This window comes from Sphaerodactylus townsendi, linkage group LG01 (genome assembly GCF_021028975.2).
Source record: "Sphaerodactylus townsendi isolate TG3544 linkage group LG01, MPM_Stown_v2.3, whole genome shotgun sequence".
In the NCBI taxonomy this organism is placed as follows: domain Eukaryota; kingdom Metazoa; phylum Chordata; class Lepidosauria; order Squamata; family Sphaerodactylidae; genus Sphaerodactylus; species Sphaerodactylus townsendi.
In genome coordinates this window covers 82,059,558-82,086,066 of record NC_059425.1, presented here as the reverse complement: position 1 = coordinate 82,086,066, position 26,509 = coordinate 82,059,558, and the positions used below count along the sequence as shown (strand labels likewise).

The 26,509-nt window shown below is 39.9% G+C and overlaps 1 protein-coding gene across 13 annotated transcripts in view; it reads right to left on the bottom strand.

Moving 5' to 3' along the window:
- RGS7 (regulator of G protein signaling 7) overlaps positions 1–26,509 on the bottom strand; it is a 228,464-nt gene that overhangs the window by 71,411 nt on the left and 130,544 nt on the right. For 10 of the 13 annotated variants that reach the window (XM_048485428.1, XM_048485443.1, XM_048485469.1 and 7 more), the window contains one exon: positions 3,194–3,244. The exons of the other annotated variants lie outside the window; for them this stretch is intronic. In XM_048485428.1, the coding sequence (XP_048341385.1) occupies positions 3,194–3,244 (51 nt within the window). The remainder of the gene's footprint in view (positions 1–3,193; positions 3,245–26,509) is intronic. 13 annotated transcript variants of the gene reach the window in all.

Here is a 26,509-nt window from a genome sequence, read left to right as displayed (position 1 = left end):
ACCACCTCTGAACATCTCTTGCCTTGAAAACCCTACCAGGTTGTCATAATTCAGCAGTAATTTGATGGCATTTTCCACCATCAGCACCTTTGAGACCAACACTATTTTGGGGGTATAAACCTTTGAAAGTCAAATATCCAGTGGTGGGATTCAGCAGGTTTGCACCGCTTCAGCAGAACCGGTTGTTAAGATGGTGTCAGTTGTTAAATTATTTGAATGCCACCACTGCAAATATCCCTTTGTCAAATACGAAGATAACTGGGTGGGTCTGTTGCAGCACTAATTGTCTTGTGAACCTTTCAAGGCTATTGCCTTTACTGTGGCAAAAGGAAAGATGCCAGAATGGCAATTTTAAGAGCATAAGTATATAGGTTGGGTGCAAGAGAGGAAGGGGTGGAAATATACCTTTATGAATTAAAGCCAAAAAATAAAGCCATGCAACAGATAACTATGGGTACATCCACACTGACTAGATCTTATTTATTTGATTGGATTCCATAGTCATTTGTGTTTGAAAGGAAGTTTTAGGGATTCTCCCCACTTGTGCCAGCACCTGGTGGCACTTTAAAATATATACAGTGATCGTAAAAGCCTTTTGTGTATAACTTTTTAAAGGGAAATTGCCTTGCACTCAAAGTTTTCCTTTCAGGTGAATACTGTAGTGAGGAGCCCTGTAGCACAGAGAGGACAGCTGAGGTACTGCAGTCAAAGCTCTGGCTCATTCCGCACATGCAGAATAATGCACTTTCAAACTGCTTTCAGTGATCTTTGAAGCTGTGCGGAATGGCAAAATCCACTTGCAAACAGTTGTGAAAGTGGTTTGAAAACACATTATTTTGCGTGTGCGGAAGGGGCCTCTGATTCTGACCTGAATTGGATCCTGACAGAAGTTGGTTTCAGGTAGCCAGTTCAAGGTTGAGTCAATCTTCTGTCCTTCCAAGGTCAATAAAATGAGCACCCAGCTTGCTGTGGTGAAAGTGTAAACACTGGGGAAGGCAATGGCAAATCATCCCATAAACAGTCTGCCTAGTAAATGGTCTGATGTAACATCATCCAGTGGGTCAGTAATGAGCCAGTACTTCCACAGGGAGACTGCCTTTACCTTTTAAATACAGTGGTAATGCATCATACCCATGCCCAGCTTTTGCATAGCTTAATCTTTGGAGTGTAAAACACATTTCCCCCATTCTTTTCTGTGTATCCAAGTTTCATTTGGGTGATCACTAGAGATACAAAGCCTGGGAAATGTTTGGGAAATCCTTCAGTCTTTCTCTTGGAAAAAATGGAAATTTGGGGAAGCACTGAAAAAAATCTTCTGTGAAATATTTTCTCTTTTGGAATGCTACTGAAAACAAGATTTTACCTACTCAAAATGTATGAACATTTTTTATATAGCTCAATTTACAGAGTTAGATATTGGTAATTCCTGTGCATGGTGTAGATAGTTTAATATTTCCAAGGATATAGTACCTATTCACATCTGACTAATTCTATACACAATGAACACACTATAATGTCTATAAAAATAATACACTCTATAAAAGTTTCATATTTTCATAAACTCAGTATCCAAATATGCTTCTAGTCCTACTTTTCTATTTTCAGCAACCTTTTTCTGGGAAAATCTAAGATATATGAATGAAGGCAATATAAGGTGCAGTAGTTTGCAGCTCTCTCTCCCTCTAGTGTGGATATTAGTGCAATTTTTTTTTAGAAAATGGCATATATAGAGAGTGCAATTCTTAAGCAGACTTATGCCCTTCTAAGTCTATTGAATCAGTATGCAAAATTCCAGATGATGCATTTTATAAAGTTTTTAAACTATAGCACTGATAATAAAGAAAGCATTGCAGAAATTGCCCAAAATGACTGAGGGGAGTTTCTGTAAAAATTTCTCCATGGTTTCAAAATTTCTGGAAAATTTAAAGCTTGAGTGATCATTTCATGTGTCTGTCCAGTGACATCTTGGCCATGAAACCTAATGCTATAATATATTTGTTATACAGAAGTCATACCTCTGCTGTTTTTCACCCTTGTTGTACATGTGTGAAAAACTGAAAGGCAAGTTTTAAACGTGTGAATATCAGGTCTATGGCTTGTGAAAAAAAAACCCCAGTAAGGCAGCTTTTACTCATTTATGGTAAAACATTTACATCAGAAAATTCAGAATAGCCAACAACATCATCAGCATGGTTTCTGCAAAGAGAAGACCCCCTTCACTAACCCCTTAAAATGTTTTTAGTATTAACAGGACAGGGCTGATTCAACAACACTGTATACTTGGACTTCCAAAAAACCTTTGACAAGGTACCTCACTAAAAGCTTCTGAGAAAACTGTCATGGAAAAAGAGGACACGTTGCTTCATTGTCATTGATTTTAAAAAGAGGAAACAGAGGGTAGGAATAAATGGATAGTTTTCACAGTGAAGAGAAGTAGTGGGTCTTAGGGGTCTGATGCTATTTACTTATAAATGGTATGGAACTGAAGGTGAACAACAAGGTAGCAAAGTTTGTGACTGACAACAAATTGTTTGGGGTGGGGAAAACACAAGGGGATTATGCGGAGTTCTTTCCATATTGGGTGAATGGGTCACCAAATGCCAGATGCAATTAATTGTTAGTGAATACAAATGATGGGCATTAAGGCCCAAATGACCTAATTTTATGCATATGTTACTGGGGTCTGAGCTGAGAAAGAAAAAAACCCTGCAGGTTGTAGTGGATAATTCAATGAAAAACTTTACTCAGTCTGTGTTGGTTGTAAAGAAGGCAGATGCCATATGAGTGATAATCAGAGATAATAACTTTTATCTGGACAAATCTGAAAATAGGGATATTGAAAGACAATTTATAAGGGAAAATCCTTCTTCTGATCTCTCCCAATAACCATTCAGTTTTGGCAAGTCATTTGAACAGTTTAGAGATTTACAGATCATGTATTGTACAAACAGGCATTTATGCTCACTTCTTTTTCAATAATCAGAATGGCAATTTTAAACCCACTGTGATCATCACAGATTCCAGAGTTCTATTGCTTTATAAAACAGCTGTCGGTTTTATTATTATACCAGGAACAACAGCAAAGAACAACAGCATATCTTGAGCCAAGGTGGACTGTAAATATTTTCATAAATATTTTTTCACAAAAGCACAAGGTTAGAAAGTATTCAGTAGATTAAAATAAAGTGTTTACCTGGATCCTCTATAGATAAATTCTTCGTTAACCACTGAACAATGTCTGAACCTAGAAGGAAAGTTATAACGTAACTGAAAATTCATTGGTTATGAATTATAATATAACATTTTAAAACTGAAGTTTGCTCTCTGAGAGAAATAATTTTTACTAAGCTACTACACTATTTAGTGAAAGATGTAGGGCATGCTTTGATTCTACCATCATGGAAATACCATATGTACCATTTGAACATTATTCTCACAATATAGTAGGAACCTTTCCTGCACAGGCTACACTGCAGATATGCTGAATGTGTCTATATCATTTCACTTCATTGGGACGCTGCAGTTGGATTTGGATCTTAGGTATGAAAAGGATTTGTGCTCCACTTGCAGTCTCTGATAGAGGGGAGGACTATTTTTATTGTATCCATCTTCATCCCAGGAAAGCTCTGCATTTCAGGGCTGATGTTTTCAGCACCAGGAAAAATAACATAATTTTCCCCCCTTTTCAGTAAATAGAAGGGAATGTTTGGACATGACGGATGTTGCCTAGTGCATCTTCTGGGCTGCCTTAGACACTTGTTTCACATACCTGATGTCTTCTGAGGCAGAAAGACAAAGGCAAAAACTTTTGCTCCCTCTCTGCAATAGAAGCCTCTTTTTGTTTCTAGAATGGGACTCAAGCCTGTTCTAAAGCAGCAGCTCTCTGATCTGCTATAGAAGTCTGTCTGCATCTGCTGGAACCCACAGCTCTAGTTCAACTTTATGTGGATATAGAACACTACCACATCTCTGAATTAAATGGAAAGTGATTATTGAGTATCTTACACTACACACCTTCCCAACTGAAATACTATATTCTCCAGTTATTTTTCTCTTGCTTGGTTCATTGACTCTCAGGCTTACTATTTACTCCAAAATGTTTCTGTTTTCTTATCCTAGGCTCAAGATATCTTAAGTGTTTGCTATATTTAGATTAGAGCATCCTTTTGAACTCATCCCAAAGTGTGCCAGTCATTGTTTCAACTTGACAGTTTTGGCCCATGTTTCAGAGCTCCCCACTGTCCATTAGCATACCATGTAAGCAACAGTCCCTCTAATCACGGTAGGGAACTGCATGGAAGTGAACCACTTGCAGGAGCTCCCCCTGCCAGGGACTGCCTGAGATGCACAGTACCAGTATGGTGTCTGCGCAGCAGCACAGCTTACAGGGAACATTGCATGTAGCAAAAAGGAAAAGACAATTTAGCTAAAAATAAGTCTGACGTTTTCTTTTATTTGCAAACCCTGTTTAAAACCACAGTCACACAACACTCTGTTGTGAACTAGAAGTACGGGCAAATATATTGAAGAGTATTATAAAGTCACCACAAAACTGTCCATTCACTCCACACTGGTAACACCATCATTGCTTTAAGGCATAATACACAAACAAGAACATCTTTAATTTACATGCTTTTATTTAAATAATTTTTTTTTGCTTGTCCTTTCTGTTATGGCCAAAAAATCAGATCTGTGTTGTAACTTTCACAAATTGTAACCTCTCCGTTGGGAACCTAAAAAGTGGAAAAGGTTATTGGGTGACATGAGAACATGGCTGTGTGGATCGACACCAGAGGTTAACAGAAAGTACATGCAGTTCCATTTTATCTGTAGATAAAAATTAGACTGAAAAGCTCAGTGTTTTGCTTGAAGTTTTGGCAAGTCTTGTCAGACTAAAGCTGGAGTTTAGAGAACAGCCAGCCAACTGCTTGTTGATTAAAACAGTTTATCTATGCTGCCTTCCATCCTTGGAAAGACTCTGGAACTACCCCAGAATGCTGGCATAGCTGGGGCAGCGAGCAAGCGCCGACGTGAGGCCAGGCATTACAGACAGGCATTGCGGGGTATCAGAGCAGCTGGGAGCCAGTGTATTTCTTCCTTCACCTGCAAAAGTGTTCCTGGAGAGGGCATTGTTACCAAATGGCAACTGGTTCTTTTTTTTCCTGAAACAGTATGAAACCAAGACCAACAGAGCACTACATAGTACAAGTAATCTCATGGACAACCAAGGCTGGATTTCAATCAGTTGATTATATACATAGGGGAAATATCTCACTCATACTCTCATCCACCAATCACTCATACTCACTACCAATCCCTTCACTGAATTGATCAAGTTCATTGAGGGTACAGATGACAGGTATGGCAGTCCTGGCTAACTTGGCACACCATGCTCAGAAAGACCCTTTTTCTTATACTCTCTTTCTTGGCTCTTGTTTAGATATGATGACATATTCTCGGGTGATTGTTGTACAAGATGTTTTCCTTCAGTTATCACTGACAGCCTCCTTTTACTTATCTGCTACACAACTTGTTCTTTCACAAAGTTCTTTAGCTCAATTGTCCAGTTCTTTTACTGCCAAACCGCATGTTTTTGCTTTTCCCTGAATTATCTCACTCAGCTTGCCAGGACCATCAAGCAACACGGCTCTCAACTTGCAATCTTCTCTTCAGTCATGTCTTCAGCATACTAGGCCCAACCATTACATTCATTACAGCATTTACGCCAGTGGACCCCTACACCACATCCAGAGAGGGATTTGCCCTCCCCTCTGGATTGCACTGCCCATGACATAGGTCCTACAATTAATCTTCATGCAGAGGAAATACTTATGCTTCATTACTCTACACCATAGATTACAGTTAAATGTTAGTGATGAAAAATTATTTACATTAGAGTACATCTAGACCTACTTAGCAGTTAAAGAAATTGGCATAGCACAAGTACACTACAGCTGTTACAAATGCATATGCATCCACATATTTGTAAATTTGTATGCAGTATACAACCATTGTTTTGTCTGTGTGTGTATAAATGACAAGCCATCACTGAACACAAGTATTTAAGAAATCAAGGCCCCAGACACATGGAGGGAGACGGAGATAGTGACAATCCTGAAGCCAGGGAAAAATGCAACTTTAGTAGAATCTTATAGGCCAATAAGTTTATTAAATCAAGACTATAAGATATTTGCAAAAATATTATCAAATAGAATTAGAAATATACTTCCAAAAATAATAGAACAAGACCAATATGGATTTGTAAAAGGAAGAGATTTACGTCATCCAATAAGAAACGTATTAAATGTGTTAGAGCATGGTAAGAAACATAAATATGCTATGATAAAATTAGACGTATATAAAGCATTTGATACAGTAAGTCATGAGTTTCTTTTCCAAACATTACATAATTATGGATTTGGAGAAAGATTCATAGAAGTATTAAAAGAAGTATATAGAAACGCTAAGGCTAAGATAAGAGTAAATGAAGGACTATCAGGAATAGTAAATATTAGAAGAGGAGTAAAACAGGGCTGCCCGCTGTCTCCGTCCCTGTTCGTAATGGCAATGGAGTTCCTAGCTAATAGAATTAGAAACAATGGAAGAATAAAAGGATATAAAATAAATAAAGAAGAAATCAGAATAAACATGTTTGCAGATGATGTATTATTGATAACAACTAATCCTGAGGATACAATGAAAGAATTAAAAATAATTTTGGAAGATTTTAAGAAATATTCAGGGTTAACAGTAAACATGGATAAAACAGAAATACTAGGAATGAACATAGAAAAGAAACAGTTTAATAAAGAGATATTAAAGAAGAAAATTAAATATCTAGGAATTATAATTTCTACTAGAAAAGATAGGATGTATAAATATAATTATGAAAATAGATGGAAAAAAATACAAAATCAGATAAAAAGTTGGGAAGTTAAAAACCTATCTATAACGGGGAAAGTAAAAGCAGTAAAGATGTGTTTGTTACCCAAAATCTCTTATTTATTTAGAACATTACCAATGGAAAATAACAAAAAACAATTTGAGGAGTGGGATAGAAAAATAAAAGCATGGATATTTAATTAAAAAAACGCTAGAGTGATGAATAAAATAGTTTATATGCCAAATGGCCTTCTAGGATGGGGAATACGAAAACTCAGGAATATTTCGAGGCATTCCAGATAAAGAGTTTATTAGATATTAATGAAGATAATACCTCAAAATGGTTAAAGTTTGAAAACGAAGTAAATGAAGGAGTAGGCAATTATGGAATTTATACTAATGATTATAAAAACATGAAACATAGAATACTAGGCCCAAGAAAAGTGAATATGGATATATGGGGAAAATGGAGAAGTAAATGGATGCCTGGCATTCTGGATAGATCCCCAGTGGCAAGCGTGACTGGAATAGAAGGCTGGAAAATCATAAAGAATTTAAAAGAAAAAGGAATACATAAAGTATCAGATTTAGTTAGTGAAGGAGAAATTATACCATTACAAAACTTAATAGAACTGGGAGGGAGAGAAAATTGGCTGGCGATAAGAGGCTTATGGGAAAAATTAAGGAAATTTAGAATAAAAGATGATTGTATAATAACTCAATGGTTAAAACTCCACGAAATATCACAAGGGAAAATTATAGGAGCAGTATACAAGCATATGGTAGAGGATAAAGAATTTATGGTAAGAACTTTAAATCAAAAATGGGAGAAAGAAAATATCTTAGATGCTGAAAAAATAGAAAGAATCATGGAGAGTATGAAGAAGTTAAAGATAGAAAAATATGTGGAACTAGAAAGAAAGATTTTACTTAAATGGTATAGAACCCCAATACAACTAGCCTATATGATAAAAGGACTAAGCCCAAAATGTTGGCATTGTGGAGAAAAAGGAGCATATTACACTCATATGTGGATAGAATGTAAAATGGTGAAAAAGTTTTGGGAAAATATATTGAAATATGTAGAACAGTTAGTAAAAGTAAAAATCGACATAAATAATGAATTATTAATTGTGGGGATAATGGATGATAAAAGAGTGAATAGAAGTTTGGAACCAATGTATAAAATAATGATTAGAGCAGCACACGCAGTGTTGGCGTTGGGCTGGAAAGATAATAAAAAATGGACAGTGTCAAAATGGATGGAATACATATGGGAACAAATACAGTTAGAGATCTTTGAGAGACTGACAAAAAATAAACTATGGGAAGAAAAGATGGAAGACATTATGAAACTATGGACAGTGTATGAAACATGGATGGAAGAAGCCGGATTTAACAAAGAACTATGGAATAAGAGAATAAGAAGAATGAATCTCCTGCTGCTTGCATAAAACAATAGAAAAGGGGGGAGGGGGGGAAAATGAAAAAATGTATAGATGAAATGAAGATATTGAATGTAACAAATGTATAAATATTCTATACAATAAAAATCTATTTTAAAAAAAGTATTTAAGAAATCATGCAAACCAATTTCTTACTAAACTAAGATTGATTTCCAATAAGGTATCTTCAGGTGTATTACTGACATCACATCTGAATGGATAGTACAGAATTAATTTTCTCCTGTAGTTCCCAATATTTAACAGGATCTAGAAAATTAGCTGGGCTTGAGAAAAATGTCTCTGATTAACAGCCCAATTCGGATGGGGGTGGGCAAAATGCACTTAGGCAGCGACACAGAGCCATGCCAGCACATTTGATCCCTCCCCCACCATGTGTTTCAGTATTTTAAACTCTGTGAGTAAACTATGATGCATAACAATTGCAACAAATTATAAATAAGTGGAACATTTAAATTATTACTTCAAAACAGTAGTAGCTGTTTTGCTTTTAATCTTCCAAATTTATAAACAGCTGTTAAATTTTGACAGCCATTTGAGAAATAAATATAAATGGGTGAAGATGATGCATAAGAAACATATGTCTGATTCTGTGCAGCAGAATATGTTTACTAGTGGGCCAGCTAAAGTTATATGCATCAACCGAATGGAAAATTGTTTTAAATTACTTTGTGGGTTTGAGTTAACACCAAATTCAATTTTTAGAAATTATCCTAATAATGACAATAAATAAACATTGGGAATGTTTCCTTGAAAGAACAGATTTCTTCCATGTATGACACAGTTGTTCTAGAATTTAATATTAAAAAAAAATTCTTTACAATAATGCTAGAATGGCGAATTCTATACCCTTACATTTGCCTATAATGTTGATGAGTACAATTGGTGAAATTATACTGTACTGATACTTTGACGGAAAATCTGGAAGTGACATTAATCCTCCCTAGAGAGAAATTACACCCTGCAAAGCTGCATGGGCTTTGCAGGCTACATGGAAGCCAGCAGAGCTGCCTGAGGGGGAGGTCGGGTCTCTCAATCCCCGCAGGCAGTCTGGCAAACAGCCTGAGAAGCTGCTGAGCTGCCTGTGGGGGTGATCCAATCCCCACAGTGACCCAATCCCCACAGTCATCTGTGTGGCTGGTATTTTTTTATGTTTGGTTTTTTGAAACAACAACAACAAAACTTTTTGGAATGCTGAAAAAGCCAATATGTGGGTTTGACTGGCTTTTCCACAAATTTCTGAGCCTTTTAATGCTGAACCCGAAAAAATACACACACACCCAAAAAATGTTGCACAACCCTAGTCCAACAGTCACTTCTCAAAACTAAATGTTGCACCATAAAACAAGATATTGCACTGCTTCTCAAGGAACTTCTACTTTTAACATGCAACTAATACCAGGCCACTATACTTCTGGATCTGCAGTAAACAGAGAAGTTTAATCTGGTGGCTTTCTTCCTCTGCTTACTATCGAAAGAGCAATCATTTCCCACTAGAATCATCTTGAACTGAACTATGGACTTTAAAGTTTGCCTCCTATAAGATTTTTTAAAAAAATCTTGATCACATTTGCTACTGCTGTTCTCAAAAAGAGATAACTGAAGTATTCCTGCTGAGTACACCAAAGGGAAATTTCTTGAGAACCGTGTTAGTGCTAGTGAGGCCTCTTGCAAAAGGGGAAAAAATTATTTCTGTCTTGTATCAACAATCTTATAAAAGTAAGAAAAGTAAACAATCTGTCCTCCCCCTCCCAGCACCACTACAGAATTTGGCTACCTTAATTAGTCCTAAGTGTTTCCATGCTTATTATTTTTAGAACATGTGCAAAAACGCTTTTACTCCCTGGAGACAGTCCAGTACCTCTTAGCTATCAAAGTGCAAATTTTCACACTTGAGCTGCAAAGAAGAAACTCAGAAAAAAAGAGAGGCAAGCTGCTGGAATAATAATTGCTGCCTAATTACTGAGGACATTCTATTAGCCTTTTAGAATGGTGTCATTGCATCTTCTTTCATCCCAAGCCATCCCCAAACACAACTAATCTTTTCCTCTAAAAAGCATCAGTAACACTCGGTAATTTGCACATTGCTAACCTCACTAACACACTAACAGCTGCTTGTGACTGTTAATTTTTTTTAAAATAAGAAGTTTAGTCAGCTGGGGATTTTTCAGTGTGACATTTGCACCGCTGACTGGAAGTTATTCTCCAGTCTCAGCTTCCAAAGAACAATGCAGTATAGGCTTTTTAAAGAGTTTGTATAAATATAAAGGGGGTAAATTTGTTCGACCTGTAACTATAATGGCCAAGTGCTCCGTGGATATTCCTGCCAGATGATTTATAGCAGGAGGTGTTGTAACTATTGTACCCTGCCTTACTTATGAACCTCCCTAAGGAATCTTCTTGTTGGTAGACATAAGCTACCTCAAATTTAGAACTCAAGACCTGCCCTGAATAACCTTTGTTAAAAATATATATCATAAATGTTTTGAATCCTGAAAGAATTATTTCTGTTGGCTGTTGTGGGTTTTCCAGGCTGTGTAACTGGGGTATGATAGTTTTTTCTCTTAATGTTTCACCCGCATCTATGGCTGGCCTCTTCAGAGGCATGTCACAGTAAGCCACCTAGAGACATTAGTATGAGGCAGGGTATAAATATAATAAATAAATAAATAGCTGTAATATAAATAAATAATTAAATAGCTGTAACTCTTCAAACTCTTAATTCTGATGGGAAAGAATTCAACTCAAGGAAAACATGAACATAATTCAATACAATGGTATTCACTTTGTGGCTCATGGAGAGCCACTTCACAAATTATCATCAGGTAGAAGAGCCACTACTTCCATCTCTGGCATGTGCCTCGAGGTCTTGTGCAGTTTACTTGTTTCTCTGGTGGTAGCAGTTTCAAGGTGAGAACCATCTGCTAACTACAAGTTGACAAGTCACTGAGTCTCATTGATTTAATTTTTTTCATTGTGTATGCTTCCACTTTCTGCCTGATGTTCCATACTTAGGCTTCTGTGAATGCTACCACATTGCCAGCGGCATGGTCCTGAGTCTGAAAAGAATGACAACTTAGTACCTTATGCATCTGAAGAAGTTTTTGAAATCACTGGTGTCAGCTAAGTTGGGGACTCACAAACTGGCCTTGGGTGGGTATGGTACTACCAGAGGGCAGAGAATGCTGGCTTTCCTGACTTAGCAGAAGAGATTGATGTGGCAGTGAGAAACAAATATTTGCTTTTGTGAAGCTCTACAGGACTGGGCGTGAGGCATTTAAAAAGACATCTGGCTTTACTTTGGGCTATCACATTCCCTTTCTCTAGCAGAAAGGTTACACACATTATGTATGCATCACATTTTGAACTTTCCATTAACTCCATTTGGTGTGTAAAAGTTGCATTCCTTCTCAAAAACAAATAACCTGGCCACAGTTATCCATGCCTGAGGAACATTATGTCAAATCATTACTATGTTAAATGTGGGACGGCTTTTGAAATTTGATCAGACATATCAACTGGTGTAAATGCACTACCAAAACCAGAGGACATTTTCTGTGGAGGTACCAAGATTTTGGAACTCTCTCTATAGGTCTATTCACTTGTGACCATCTTGTCTAACACTTAGGTATCAGAAAATCCCTCCTTATCTCTCTCCCCTCAGAGGGCACAAAGTGACTCGTTGAGCATCAATGACACAATTTAAAAACAATCTAGAGTTAAAAATTAACAACTACCAACACCTCTGCCAAAACAATCGAGAAAGCTTTGTTTATACATAATCCCACAACCATATCAAAAATCTTCAATCAATAAATCCAATACCATCCCAAGTGGTTTTCATCTTTTCCTAAAGACTATCAGTGACTGGGCCCATGTAACTTTTTCTGGCAGGCCATTCCACATGGTCCAGGCCATGATGGAAAATGCTGGTATTCCTCCTGAGATACACCGAACCTTTTTATGAGGTAAAAACACAAGCTGGTAAAGAGAGCACAATATGATATGAACTCATATACAGAGAGAAACAGTCATTTTGGTGTGTCCTTAACTCAAGCAAGGGAGTCTCTTTACCTTGCAATTCCTATCATGCAGTTCTGCTTCTTTTCACTGTCAACCTGCCTGATATTTAATGACTGCAATTATTTTGCTGTCTCTTAAATGCCATAACATTTTGTAATAATTCAATGGACAAAAATGCATATTTTAGTGCGCCCATAGCAAATACTGCATTTTCCATTTTTCTAATTTTCATGTAACATAAAGTGAAAATAAATCTGCTTTCTTTCTTACTTTAAACATTAAAGAGCAAAAAAGAGGAGAGAATTCTGAAAGGTTGATTCTGTATAGGCAACACTATTGGGTTAAATGAACCTGTGTTGCCTGTGCTGCCATTTGCATAGTGTGTGCAGGGGCCAGTCAGGATCACTGGGATCCTGGCGGCAGCAGGCAGCACAGTTTGAATGGGAAGCGCAGTTTCCCTGGGAACTGCACATCCGAGAATCCCCCCACCCAAGAATCCCCCAAGCTGAGAATCCCCCTGTGATGGACTGCAGAAAAAGGGTTAATTTCTAAGCACAGTCCTAACAGAAAAATAATGTAATGAGTTAAACCAGAGCTCCACCTGATTGGCTGGCTGTAGCTGCAGCTATCTATAAAGGTCAGAAGGTGTGCGCTTGTGAGGCTGGTAGGGCACCGATAGGGATAAGATAGGAAACAGATTGAGAAAGGCAGAAAGCAAGAGTTCTCAGAGCTGACAGGAAGAGAACTTTACTTAACAGAAGGCTAGATTTTTGGTGAAGGATTGGAGAAGGCCAGAGGTGTGAACCTGAGCCTAGGTAAAACCTAATCACAGAAACAAAATTGAAACACATGGGGGGCTTGGTTATAGGACTCTGTGGAGAAAGCACCTAGATATGGGACTGGAGATTCTCCAAGGGTGTGTGTTATAAAATTGGCAGAGTCAGGAGTGGGTTCCAGGTGGTACCCCAGAGCCTGTAAAGTAAAGTCCAGTGTGAGACTATTTAGTGGAAAGAGTAGGTTGTTTAAGTATTTGTTTGGATCTGTATAAGGAAGATTTTCCCTGAGTCAACAATATATCTATAACAACTAAGATGATTAACTAAGAACTGTCTATAACAACAAAGGATTTATCCAAATATTCATGCCTAAGAAAAAGAAAAGCGTAACTACCTCTGTAACATCAACTCTAGTAATTTTGTAAATAAGCGTTCTATCTTTGCTTGCTGGTTAATAAGCCTCACAGAGTCTTTTTAGAGTGCCCAAGCCAGCCTGTCATGTGTAAACAGTTTTGGAGGGAACAGTGAAGTCTCTTCACAGTGTTAACAATATTCTGTCAGAGGTGGCAGCGAGTAATAGCCTGACAGGATCTGCCTAAAGAGGTTGTGTGTGGGAGGGGGGTGCCTGTGCTCTGCTGCCCTCTCTCTCTCTCTGCACAGTGTAATCTGTTCACCCCCCTACTTGAGAATCCTTATTGAAGTTCATCCCCTCCCCAAATCACACCATCATCAGGCATTACCTCTGCCCCCCGCCCCCCAAAATCTTCAGGAATTTTCCCACTGGAAACCCTAATCTCAATGTTAAGCCCGCACAAATTAATTGTTAATTTATTAATTTAAACTAGTTTTATGTTTGTAATTGGGTTTTATATTATTGAATTTTATATGTTGTACACCACCCAGAGCTCTTTGGGGGCGGGCAATATAAGAAATCCAATAAATAAATAAATAAGCAGCAAGTTTACTACATAAAAAATTAGCCTGTAAGAATCATGTTGGATCAGTTTATCGAAGTTTTTATCTGAGAGTTGCCTCTTAACCTCCTGTATATAATGTACATAATTTTTAATTACCACTGCACTCTTTTTATCATCTGACTTAAGAATGACAGAAGTATCCATATGTCCATCTGGGGGACCTCGCCTGGTGCTTCCCAGATTTCTCTCTCTCCTCCCAATGTAGCCAGGCTGAAGTCTGCCTCAATGATGATTTGGATGACTGGAACTGGGCTCCTTCATAATCTCTTGTCCTAAGCTTTTCACCTGGCTTCCTTCTCTGTAGCGTGTCAGTGGTAAACCTCTCCCTTCCTGGTAGAACATCTCACTTCACTTTAAAACCTTTTCCCCTATTGTGCTTGTTCCTCAAAAGGCAGTGCCACCCTTTCCTTCCATTCTTTCAACCCTCTTGCCTGTGGCTGTGCTCATCCCCTGTCTTAGGGTTTGCTAGTCATGTCTTTAGAGTTTTCACCTTCCTTCTCTCTCTCCCCCCTCCTCCTCTCTCTGACTCATTCCGCCTCCCTGTGGCTCCCTTTCCCCTCTTTTCCCTGAGACCCTGCTTGGACTGGAGCTTTCCCTCCTTCCCCCATCTTACCCCTGTTTGGGTGCCTCTGTTCCCAGACAGACCCGTGATGGGTGAGGTTCTGTTTTTAAGACTGCAGTGTCCCTACCTATCCCACCAATGTTAGGGGTGGCCAAGGAAGGCAGTGCCAAGATGGGTGCCATCCTCTGCATTGGCTCAGTATCACCCATAAGGATGAAAATCTGTCTGAACTAGCTTTCCACCCACATCAACATGCAGTTAATTTGTAGTTAGGGGAGCCATAGTATGGGCTTGTTCTAGCAGGAGAGAATGTTGCTAGAACACGGCCATACAGTCTGGGAGCCAGGCATTGATAAGGAGCCACGGCTTAGCCAAGCACTTCAAGGAGAATGCTGCTAGAACACGGCCATACAGCCCGGAAACCACACAGCACCCAAGTGATTCCGGCCGTGAAAGCCTTCGACAATACATCAAAATAACCTGCCTCACCTTTTTCTAAAGTGATTAGGAAAAAACAATTCATTCAGCCTGGAAAGACAGCTCCCATCCCAGCCTCAGCCTATCTGCCTCCATGAAACAAAGGGTATGCTAAGTGATTTCATTAAAAAGTTCCTGCCAGCCATTCTTATAAACACTAATTTCATCTTCTAGTTTCCAGTTAACCCCTCCAAAGACCGCCTTCATTTACACTGGCATTATCCCAAAGCATTGAATCAGCTTCATTCTAAAATCTATCTCCAGATGCTGCCTGGGCTTAGAACATTAAGCCTCAATGTTGACTATTAAGCTTAAGTACCCACCGCTTAACTTGAGCATCCTTCTTTTGTCTCCCCTCTGGAAGGCAAGAGTTGCCTTTGTCCTGGGAAGATTAGGGTCACTTAGCATAATATGAGGACCTGTTTTCCCCTACTAGCCTATTTATTTATTTATTTATTTATTTATTTATTTATTATTTATTTATTTATTTATTTATTTATTTATTTATTTATTATAATTACATTTGTATACCGCCCCATCCCCTGAGGGCACCAGCCTATGGTGTTCAGTATTTCCCTGGACAACTCTCTGTCTGGTTAATACAGTTCTCAATAAATTGTCTTCTTCCCAATTCTTCTATCGGAGCTTAGTGCAGGTTGCTGAACTCTGGTCATCAGACCAGTTTTCTTCTAGATAAGGTAATTATTGCCTATTTTCTCCAAAATCACTCTCTAACCCAGAACTATTCCCTCAGCTCTTTATGTAACCTAGAACTTTGTGAACTCTTGGTGTGATCTGAACATTTTGTGTACTTGTATGTTTATTTTACTTTTTCTTAATAAAAATTGTTGACTTATACTCCAGATTCTTGTGGATTTCTTATAGAAACCACTTCAGTAAACTGGGGGGGAATACCCTAACCCTCCTCTCATTAGGCAAGGTAATTCCCCACTCTGCTAATTCCCCACTTCCCTAACCCTCAGTATTTAGGGTAACACCTCCACATAGCTTCCTGCCAAGTGCCAGCAGCCTGTATCTCTGAGTAGATTCTGGCATTCTCAGGCTCAGCACCATCATCTTCCCTCATGTCAGGGAAGGAGGGAGTGCCACTCCTTGTCTGACCCAACTGTCCCTGTCTTCAACAGCCCTCTTAGGCCCAGATAGTCTGAGGTGAGTTTGTCCATGGAGGAGGAGTCTGAGCCGCCACTGTTATTTAGCATAGCCCAGAGTGGGTAGAGCTGCTTGGCATCAGGGGAGAGCTGATGTAGTTGGGGCTATTGAGCTGCTGAGATCCCTGGCCCATGGCCTCATCATGACACCAGCCACCGCACTGCCCAGTGACAGCAGCCAGCCCCTTAGCCACCAGAGAGTTTCCCCAGTCCCGAAGTTTGGTGCTTCCGCCTCATTGAGTCCTAACACCTTACTTAGATTTTGCAGAATGAGAAACTGTTTACATGATAAATTATTCCAGATACATTCTTCCTGTTATTACAGTTGTTGTTTATGAGGCCTAGCTGTGGATATATTGATAAACATTCTTCCCCTTTTTTGATCAATGGATTTTCTATGGTTCTCATTACTGACCAGCTTCCCAAGATTCACAAACCTGAACAACCATCTTCAGGTAGATCTATTGCAATTAATTTTATCAGGATATTCAGAAATTGTCATATTTCATTCATTTATAATTTGTTATATTTTACAGGGATTGTACGCAATGTGTCATCAGAATATTCAGAAACTTTTACCTTTTATTGAGGCTGTTTATACCAAATATAACAATAATTTGTTTTTAGACCATTAAGGACAAGGACATTAAGGACATAACCCTTTCTTTTTGTGACATGTAATACTCAGCACCTTTTGTAGTTACTTTAAAAATTACTATAGAACAGAAAGCAGACAATCTCAATGACTTATTTAATAAGGTATCTTTTGTCTGTGGACAAACATGCTAATATGAGTAAGCACGGATAATCTAGGACTTTCATACCAACAAGAGTTCCCTCAGAAAGATCAGACATCATATTCTATCAGTGTTCTAATTTGACAAGTGACCAGATCTTCTGCATCAGCTGCAGACCCATTTTCCTCCTCTCCTTCCTTTCCTCCCCATCTACCTTTGACTACAACTTCTGTAAATATGATGTGTTATCACAGTTATTGTACATTGACGGATTGAGGACATGTCAATATAAGCATATACTTCTTTTTCAGTAATGTGTCAAGTGCCCTAAGTGAAATAGGGCTGTGCCATCATTTATTAACTAATGAAAATGAAATGAGAAAGTTTTACTCATTGTTACTGTCACTAAAATAAGAACAAACTATGTTATACTTATTAATCTACATTGATAGTTGTTGTTCTCATTCCTAGAAGAGTTCAAGCAGGTACAGAGAGAAAGGGAGAAAATCAAGAGATTAAAAAAAAAATCACAGGGAATATTTCCAACCATTACTGTCAAACAGATCTTTCAACAGAAGACTGTTTCCCTTATAAGTCTTTCTTTCCACAGTGTTTCTGTCAATCACTGCTGGGTTGCCAGGGGCTTTCTTCTGTGTAAGCAAGTTCCAGCCCCGGTTAGAATAAGCATCAGTGAATTAGTACTTTTTGAGAATATTTTCAAGTTCTTTCTAGTTCTTCACAAATGACACAGCTACCATTCTACTGAGTAACAGTATACAAGAGTGTGACTGATCTACTATTCTACAAGTATGCGTCGCTATTTACTCCTTGTGTGAGATTTCCCCTACTCCCCTTCCTCTAAAGCAAGTTTCTCTGTCACTGATTTGTGTATACTGTGCATATTTGCAAAGTATACAAATATTTGGTTTTTGTATAACTGACTGAGTGAACACACATTGTCAGTTCCTCTGTCTCTGTGCATCACCCACTGCAGTGCACACCCATTAAAAATTATTTCCACCAGCTGCTAGTATTCCAACATTTGTTTTCCACACTCAGGCGGATTCCGCATGGGCCGAAAACAGCGGTGTGAAAACAATGTAAACCCTTTTACACCATTTTAAACCATTTTAGACCGTTTTCACTTCGCTGTTTTTGGCCCATGCGGAATCCGCCCTAGTGTCTGAAAAATGAGCAAGGCAAGGGTGGCATCTCCTTTAGGCTATAGAAGAAGGAGAGGGAGCAGTGGCTAAGAAGGCAGACAACCATGAAGCTAATGCACCAAAATTAAGTTCATGGCTTTTGAGAGGCAACAGAAATGAAGTGGAAGTCCTGCAGCACCAAGCAAGAACATTGCAGACGGCCTGCAGCATATCTGAGCCTGCCCTAGTGATGAACAAGAGACAGGTTCAGCATGTGCTGGTAATGAATTCAACATATAGTCTTAGCAGCAATGCAACTCTGTTGGGCATTTTTTCTTCCATGTTGTCTTTGAATTCTTCCTTTGTTGTCTCAGTGAACAGTGGCTTCCTAGAGAAGCACCTCAAGAGAATAATTCATACTGGGGCTGTTAAAGTGTGTTTCTTGAGCTGTTGAAAACCTCCTTGTACTTCCGGGGGGTGGGATTCAAGCCTCTGATCCCACTACATCATTATTTATTAGAAACAACAGTACTTCAGGAGCACTTTTCCCCTAAAAGAGTGCTTGTTAGTTAAATGAGAATCTTGTGAGGCTTGGTTGGTATTGTAAACTGGGTCAGGTCCTGTGCTTCCTTCTGAGAGGACATACAGACTAGAGGCTTTCTGAGTTATTGCTTAGTACAGGCACAACAGTGGGGGTCCAACTTTCTTCCCTTAGGAACCTCTTTTCCACTTTAAGAGGCTCTTCAATTCAGTAAACAGGAGGAAGGTTTTGTCCACTAGAGTTGTAAGACGGAAGTAGGGTCCACCACAATGACTTGGATTTTACACACCAAGAATGGCAAGTAGTCACAGTTGTGGATCTTTCTTGCCTCCCCTCCCCCAACAGCACATCCCTATAACCCTCCACAAAAACTGATCTGAGAGCTTGAAAGTTTGTTCTGCCATACTTCCACCAGATTTCTCCGGACCACTGTAGTGCCATATGCACTCCATATTTTTTTTCCAAGAGGCTTTCTGACTCTCCCCTCCCAAGGAAGTCAAAGGGGTGAGAAAAGTGAAGTGAGAAAGACCCACAGCCCTGAGCATCATTGCATTTGCAATCTGTCTTTATTTTGCTGCATTTACTAATTGCATTCTTCAGATCGTGATTTAACATTTTCATTAACAGAGAATTTTTAAAAAGAATACTGTAAAATAGACTTAGTGAAAACATTATTAAATGCAGTATCAACAGCGAAGATGAAACAACACAGTAAAAAGGTAATGAAAACAGATCAGCAAAGATCAACTAATAAAAATTAATATATACACAAAAAGAAAGATACACAAATAAAACTCAGTCAATCAAAAGCCAAGGCAAGTTGAAACATTTTCATCAAATGATTAACATTTCAACACATGAACCCTGTTTGCAAGTTACAATCCATACATTCTTTGATCATTCTTTACACATGCATGCCTATTCTCATGTTACATTCAACAAACATACAACCGAACATGTGATCTACACCTTACATTTGCCAAGGCAGTGGATGCTTGGCTTCATTCGTAAAATGAATAAATGTTGCCACGGCCAACTTAATTTCATTTAGAAATTTATTCCCCACATTTTCTTCCCCAAAGGGCATTTATTTGTCCAGAACACCTTAGGTCATCCTACAGGTGCAGTGGGTTGGACTGGACGGTCTTCATACTGCTTCCAACATTTTAATTCTATGATTCTGTGATTCACCTAACTTCAAAAGGTGGAGGGCACACTTGGCAAGGCCTGCACCCCCTTAATTTAATAAAAGCTAAGAGAACTTACAAGAGCAAATCACTCTCGCTGGATACTCTGTGACAGTCTTTCCCTTTCTTTGCAAACTAGCATTTTCACTGTTGCAGGCTAAGACTCTTCCTGTTATCTAGGCCCTTCAGCCATATGTTATCTCAGCCTAACATATGCTGCTTTTTCCATCTCACAGCTTAATCGTTTCCTTTCTCCCCTAAAGTACATGTTTCGTTTTGTTTTGTTTTTTACAAAAGTGCTATATTGGATTTATGTAAATGTGTACATTGAAAAGAGGTACAGAACAATGCCTATTCATCTCTTCTATACTTGCTTTTTTTAGGTATAGGAAATATGGGTGAGATACTGAAAAGCTAAATGCTTAGTGACATGTTACTTTAAATATGTTGTGTGGGCAAAAATGATTCCATGATTCTATAAAAAAGAGCTTAGCATTTTCATTCATGTGCATTGTGAGAGGTACCACACATACATAAGGGGCATTGGCCATACACATTCCAGAACCCAAGCTGTCTGTCAGCTTCTTAGTCAAACAGAAATGGTTGTTGTAATGGAGTCTATTCCGGGCGAGGGAGAGATATTATCCCACCACTAGCCACCAATTGTAACGGGATATGTGTGGCTACAATCAAGGTTCCCACTTAACTGACCAGTGGGGTTTCCTTTGCCACCCAAAATATCCCAGACTAGTGTTCAGGGATCTTCTTTTTACTCTGCTGCCACTATTAAGAAGAAGGAACTAGGAATCCCAAAACTGCTGCTGGCTGCCAAATATAATAAAGGATCCCACCTCATATTCATTCTTGGTCTGAGGGGAATGTCCTTCAGAGTCCCATATACAAAAATGGAGGGAACTCAAATTGGCTGGGATTCTAGTCTCACAGACAGGCACTCTTCAACCGCTCACACACAAACACAGACTGGAACGAGGGTAACTTGAACACAGTGAATGAAATTTATTTTGAAAACAAAAGAAAGGCTTCTTAAACTGGCTCAGAGAGGTACTAACGCTTGATGGTTTCAGAGAGGTTCTTTTCACTTAAAAAATCTACAGTAGCATATTTCCTAGGGTGTTACTTCTAGGTTTTCATTCACACACAGAGAGACACACGCAGGTGTCTCTTCAGGAACGATTTTGCTTTAGATCTACTAAATTTCTTCACAGACAGACACTAGTCCTTTCTGATCTACAACCCACTGAATACACACACACATACAGTCAATGCCCTGTGAGATTCTGGCATACAAAGCCTCCCTCTCTAACACTAATCCCAAACTGGCCTCACTGCCTCTGGATCGGGCTTTTCCCAGACTGGTGTTACACAGGGGTAGGGCAGACTCTAGGTCTGGACAGTATTCACTGTCAAGCCACTGACTAGCGCGTCACTTTGCACCAAACTCAGGGCCTCCTTTCTCTGACAAGCCACCTCAGCTTGTAGAGTGACTGGACTTCTGTCAGCTAACTTGGCTGAGACAGAATCCTTCAGCTTCAGACCTGACAGACCGCTCTCTGTCAAACTCTGTCTATTTATACTGCTAGCACTTTGGCTCCCCCTATCCCTGGCCATAGGCAACTGTGCCTCTGCTCGACCAATCAAGTGGGTTCTCTTGTATAGTGGAGCCTTCTGTATAACTCTGGCTGTCACTAAGGCCTTTTTAAGCAGGCCTGCTTCACACCTGCTTCAGGGTGGGCGCATCCATTACAGCTGTCAACAGAGTGTTCACTAGCACAGATCCCCGGAGCCCCTCGGGGATAGGGCAGTATAAAAATTGAAATAATAAATAAATAAATAAATAATTTCCAGTCCAATCCAACTCAAGTTAATCCTAAGTAAGGCTGCCATTCTATATCAACATTCACTGACAAAAACGAGGACATAAAAATATGAGAACCATAACAAAGGTATAACAACATATATAAGAATAGGCCCCTCCGTTCATCGGAGGCGGACCTACTGGTGATCCCTGGCCCCAAGGCGATCTGGCTGGCCTCTACAAGGGCCAGGGCTTTTACAGCTCTGGCCCCTACCTGGTGGAACAGGCTTCCAGGTGGGATCAGGGCCCTGCGGGACTTACAAAGTTTCCGCAGGGCCTGTAAAACGGACTTGTTCTGCCAGGCGTTTGGCCAGCCGGGATGATGTCAACTGCCATAAAAAGAAACATTTGGCCTCCCGTGGGTTCATAAAAAGGGGAATAGAATAGCTGAAGCCATCTATAGTTTAGTATTTTATGTATTTTAATTAAATTATATATACGATGTTTTAAACTTTTATTTTTGCTGGAAACTGCCCTGAGGCGGGGTGTGTGTGTGTGTGTGTGTGTGTGTGTGTGTGTGTGTGTGTGTACCTGGGCGCAGTGGTGAGATTCAAATCTGTTGTTTTATATATATATATATATTTATAATCATTCTAAGAAAATCCAGAGAATTCCAATGTCCCCCCAAAAAGGTAAGTAGAAGTGACAAGTAAGTCACATTTCTTATAGAGAGATCCTCCTGGTATTATGAATATTAGTCACGTAATTTGAAGATGGGGACTTACAGATAAACAACCTATTTCGCCTGCAATATGTTGGGCTTCGTCACTTCCAAAGTGACTTGTGCATGTCCAGTCTTGGGAAATGACTTGCAGATATAAAGAATATTGTAGCCTTTATATGTTTCCATTCAAAAGCAGGATTATGTATCAAAAGTACATTGCATAAACTGTCTTCTATTAATACTATTCTGCTCCTTTTTATTCTATGCCTTGGATATAGTAATAAAAGTTTCTTGTTGGTTAAGTACCTGTATTTTCCCTTCCTTCTTGATTGTGTTGATCTGTGTATCTAGCAGACTCAAACAATCCCTTTTTACCCCAGAACTAGTGTTCTCATTGTTCACTTGTATGGGACACTCTCACATGATAGTCCTAACCCAAGGACTAATTTGGGTAACACGAAAATTGCATACAGGAACAAATAACCCTTCTGCTGCTGTCAAGGAGCCATCTCTTTGCCTTTTCTCCTATTTTCTGATACCAAAAAGGAAGGTAGGTTGGGTCCAGAGAGTGTTAGCAAGAGAAGGATTTCTCTTGATTCCACATACACAGCTTTGTGTTCACTTTCTGAACAGATGTAAGAAGTCACACAGAGGAGTCTTGGCAGCAGGGACGTATCTGCCAGAGGGACATGGGGTATCACATGTCCCTGAGTGCATGACATCTAATCACGTGGGGGGTGTGTGCCAGGTCTGGCCCACGCTCGCTGGCTCTGGGCAGTAGACCTGGGCGCAGTGGTGAGATTCAAATAATTTAACAACCGGTTCCGGACTTCTGGTGGTGGAACTCAGTGGTGGGATTACAACCAGTTCTCTGAACTAGAAAAAAAATTAGCTACTGGTTCTGCCAAAGTGGTGTGAATAGGCTGAATCCCACCACTGTCTGGGCATCTCGCCGGCTCTGGGCGGTAGACCTGGGCGCTGGTGCCAGCTCTGGCTGGTAGACCTGGGTACCTTGGCCACTCCAGGTGGTAGACCTGGGCACCAGTGCCGGCTCCAGGCAGTAGACATGGGTGCCAGAGGGAGGTGGCAGAAAATTCAGATTTTGCCACCAGTCTCCATTTTCCTCAGATACGCCTCTGCTTGGCAGACACTGCACTGGACTGAGTCCACAGACTGTCAGCTACCAACTCCAGACTTCTGAAATTTCTCTCTTAATTGCTGAAACTTAATTGACATTTTCCATAAGAAATTATTGTAAAATAAATGTAATGAAGTCTCTTGGTATCCGCAATTTCATTCTCTTCTTAAGCACCTCCTACTAAAATTTTAAATTCTAAGCTCTCCTTTCTAATTATATCTGGTAATTTCATTCCCATTCTATATGTATTTCCTTTATCCTATTTCTATCCTCAGGATAGTTGACCTTTTTAAATAAACAAAGCTTGCTCCAAATATTTCCCAGTAGTGTGCTTGATACTATTGATTGTTGCAAAGCTCTTGAAAGTTCATTTAATTTATAACTAATACATTCAAGGTTTCAGCCTGCATGCTGTCATTGCTATAAGGTGCTGCTTTGGTCTTGGACTTCCAGATTATTGTATTCTTACTTATTGCATAAGCTCCATATCTAGCATTTTCATCCCACCATTACTGAAACTGGTCTTGCTGGTGGTTCTCTGGACCATCCAGCATTTCTTGCATTGTTGTTGTTGATTGTCCAAACAGATACTGCAGATTAACTGAACCATAATTCTTAGAGGGGCTATATATACCCTAGTCATGATAAAGCTGACAGTGCAGTTGTGCATTTTCTGATGGAACTTGGAGCAGTGTGCACCTGTATTGTTAAGAAGTCCAGTTCTCAGGCAGCATTTTAAACCCTTATTTATGTGCTGCTTCTATCAAAACTACTATTACCTGCAATGAGAAACAGTATACTTTGTTAGAATAGCATTTACATTGCTCTGGTCGCCTACTGGTGGTTTTCAGCCTTTTGTAATAAAGTTGCTCCATGCATTTTTCTCTTCCACTGTTTTTGCCGCAGTGGAGGAGAAATGGCAGTATTGACACAACTTTACAAAAAGGCAGGTCTCGCACATAGGCATCCAGAGCAATATAAATGCTATTCTAACAAAGTTCTCTGTTTCCCATTGCAGGTAATAATGATTTCGATGGATGTGGCACATAAATAAAAGTTTGAAATGCTGCCAGAGAATCAGAAGAGGGGAAGGCAGGCATGAGGACTCTGTGGTGCTTACCAACATAAAGAAGGTCCAGGAAGATGTAGCAAATTGATTCCCACATCTCCTGTCATCTTTATGTTGAAAAGAGTATAGTTAAGGAACACAGTTCTCTCCCCAAGCCCATTCTACCGTTCTAATACATAATCATTATGAGGACATTGTGCCCCATCATTTTGACATTTGCCACTTAGGTTCCACCCAGAAAGAGTCAGGATCTTGCCAGATTTCTGTAGTATATGATGTAAAATTAATGATTATAAAAGTGTTCAAAGTTACCTTGAAGATGCATCATTCTGACATTTAACTTTTCTCTTCTGGAACAGAAAGTCACAAGCTGTCACAAGCAGCACCTGCAGGTTAGCCATCCACATTCTGGATATGTACTTATTAGTGTTTTATCCCACCCGAAGGAACTCAGGACAGTCTCCTTGTCACAATAACTCTGTGAGACAGGTTAAATTATACTAAGAGTGCATGTCTGGTCCTAGATCGCCCAGCGAGCTTCATGGCATAGTGGAGATTTGAACCTGTACCTCCTTAGTCATAGTCCAACAGTCTACCTATTACACACTGGTGGATACCACACCACATATTCTGATCTAGTTAATCAAACTGTCCCTTATTCTAACACAGGATGCTTTATTTCCAGTATATGAAATTTGCTGTCTCATCCAACTGTTTTCCTTCGGTGAAGTAACTGTCAAATCAAAGACTGCATTTATGTTGTAGGAGACACGCAAGTGTCATGAACAAGTGAATAGTGCAAAGGAGTTGTTATTTTTCACAGCGGTTCTGGGTAGATCTTGTGGATGCAGACTCCAACAGATACAATCTGAACTGGGCTGAATACCAAGGGTAGAATGTGATGTCAGCATCAATTGGGCTGTGCTGAATATACCTGGGTCTATGTTCAAAATTAAAATAAAATACAAAATAAGCACATAGGTACTTAAATCCCATGTTAAAGATTTTTTCACACAAATACATTTTTATTAGGAGGTTGTCTGCCTTTTACTTCACTACTATTTGTTAGGAATAAGAAATGTACAAAAACTTACCCTTGCTTAGTTTCATCAGACAAAATATGAACTAAGGCCGTTTCCGCACGGGCATTTAATGGCGTCCTGGAGACGGCAAAAACGCCGTCTCCAGGCCGCCATTTGCACAGGGGGCGCAGCTGCATCGCAGCCGTGCCGCCCTCGTGCCGCCCAACCGCCACGAAGCCGGCGTTTCCCCAGAGCGCTCGGAAGCGCTCTTGTTGGGGAAACGCCACCTCAAAGCCGCTGCCGAGCGACCGGCAGTGGCTTTGAGACGCCTCCCCCACCCGGCACTTACCTTGTCCCCGGGCCTCCGGCGCGTCGCCGAGGCCTGGGGCCACGCCCCCTGCCCTGCGCTGCTGGAGCAGGCGTGCAGGGCCAGGGGGCGTGTCCCCAGGCCTCGGCTGCACGCGAGGAGCGTCTGGGACATGCCGGGTCGGGCTCGAGCGCCAGCGCTCTGTATGCTCTCGGGCTGCCCGGCTCTTTCCCGGACCGTCCATGCGGACGGTCCCAGCATCGTCGGGGCGGAGTCGGAAACGCCGACCCGGCCGCTTCCGCATTCGTGCGGAAACGGCCTAAGTTTATTTATTTAGAGGCCATCTTTAAACTGCCTTTCTCCACAACCAAACTCAACAAACTCAATAACTGGATTAAATGCTAATCATTTCAAATTAAAACAGACTTCAAGCTATGAAATATGGACTAAGAACCCTCACCTCACACCTCTGTCCATGCCTAGAGTAAGGACTTACA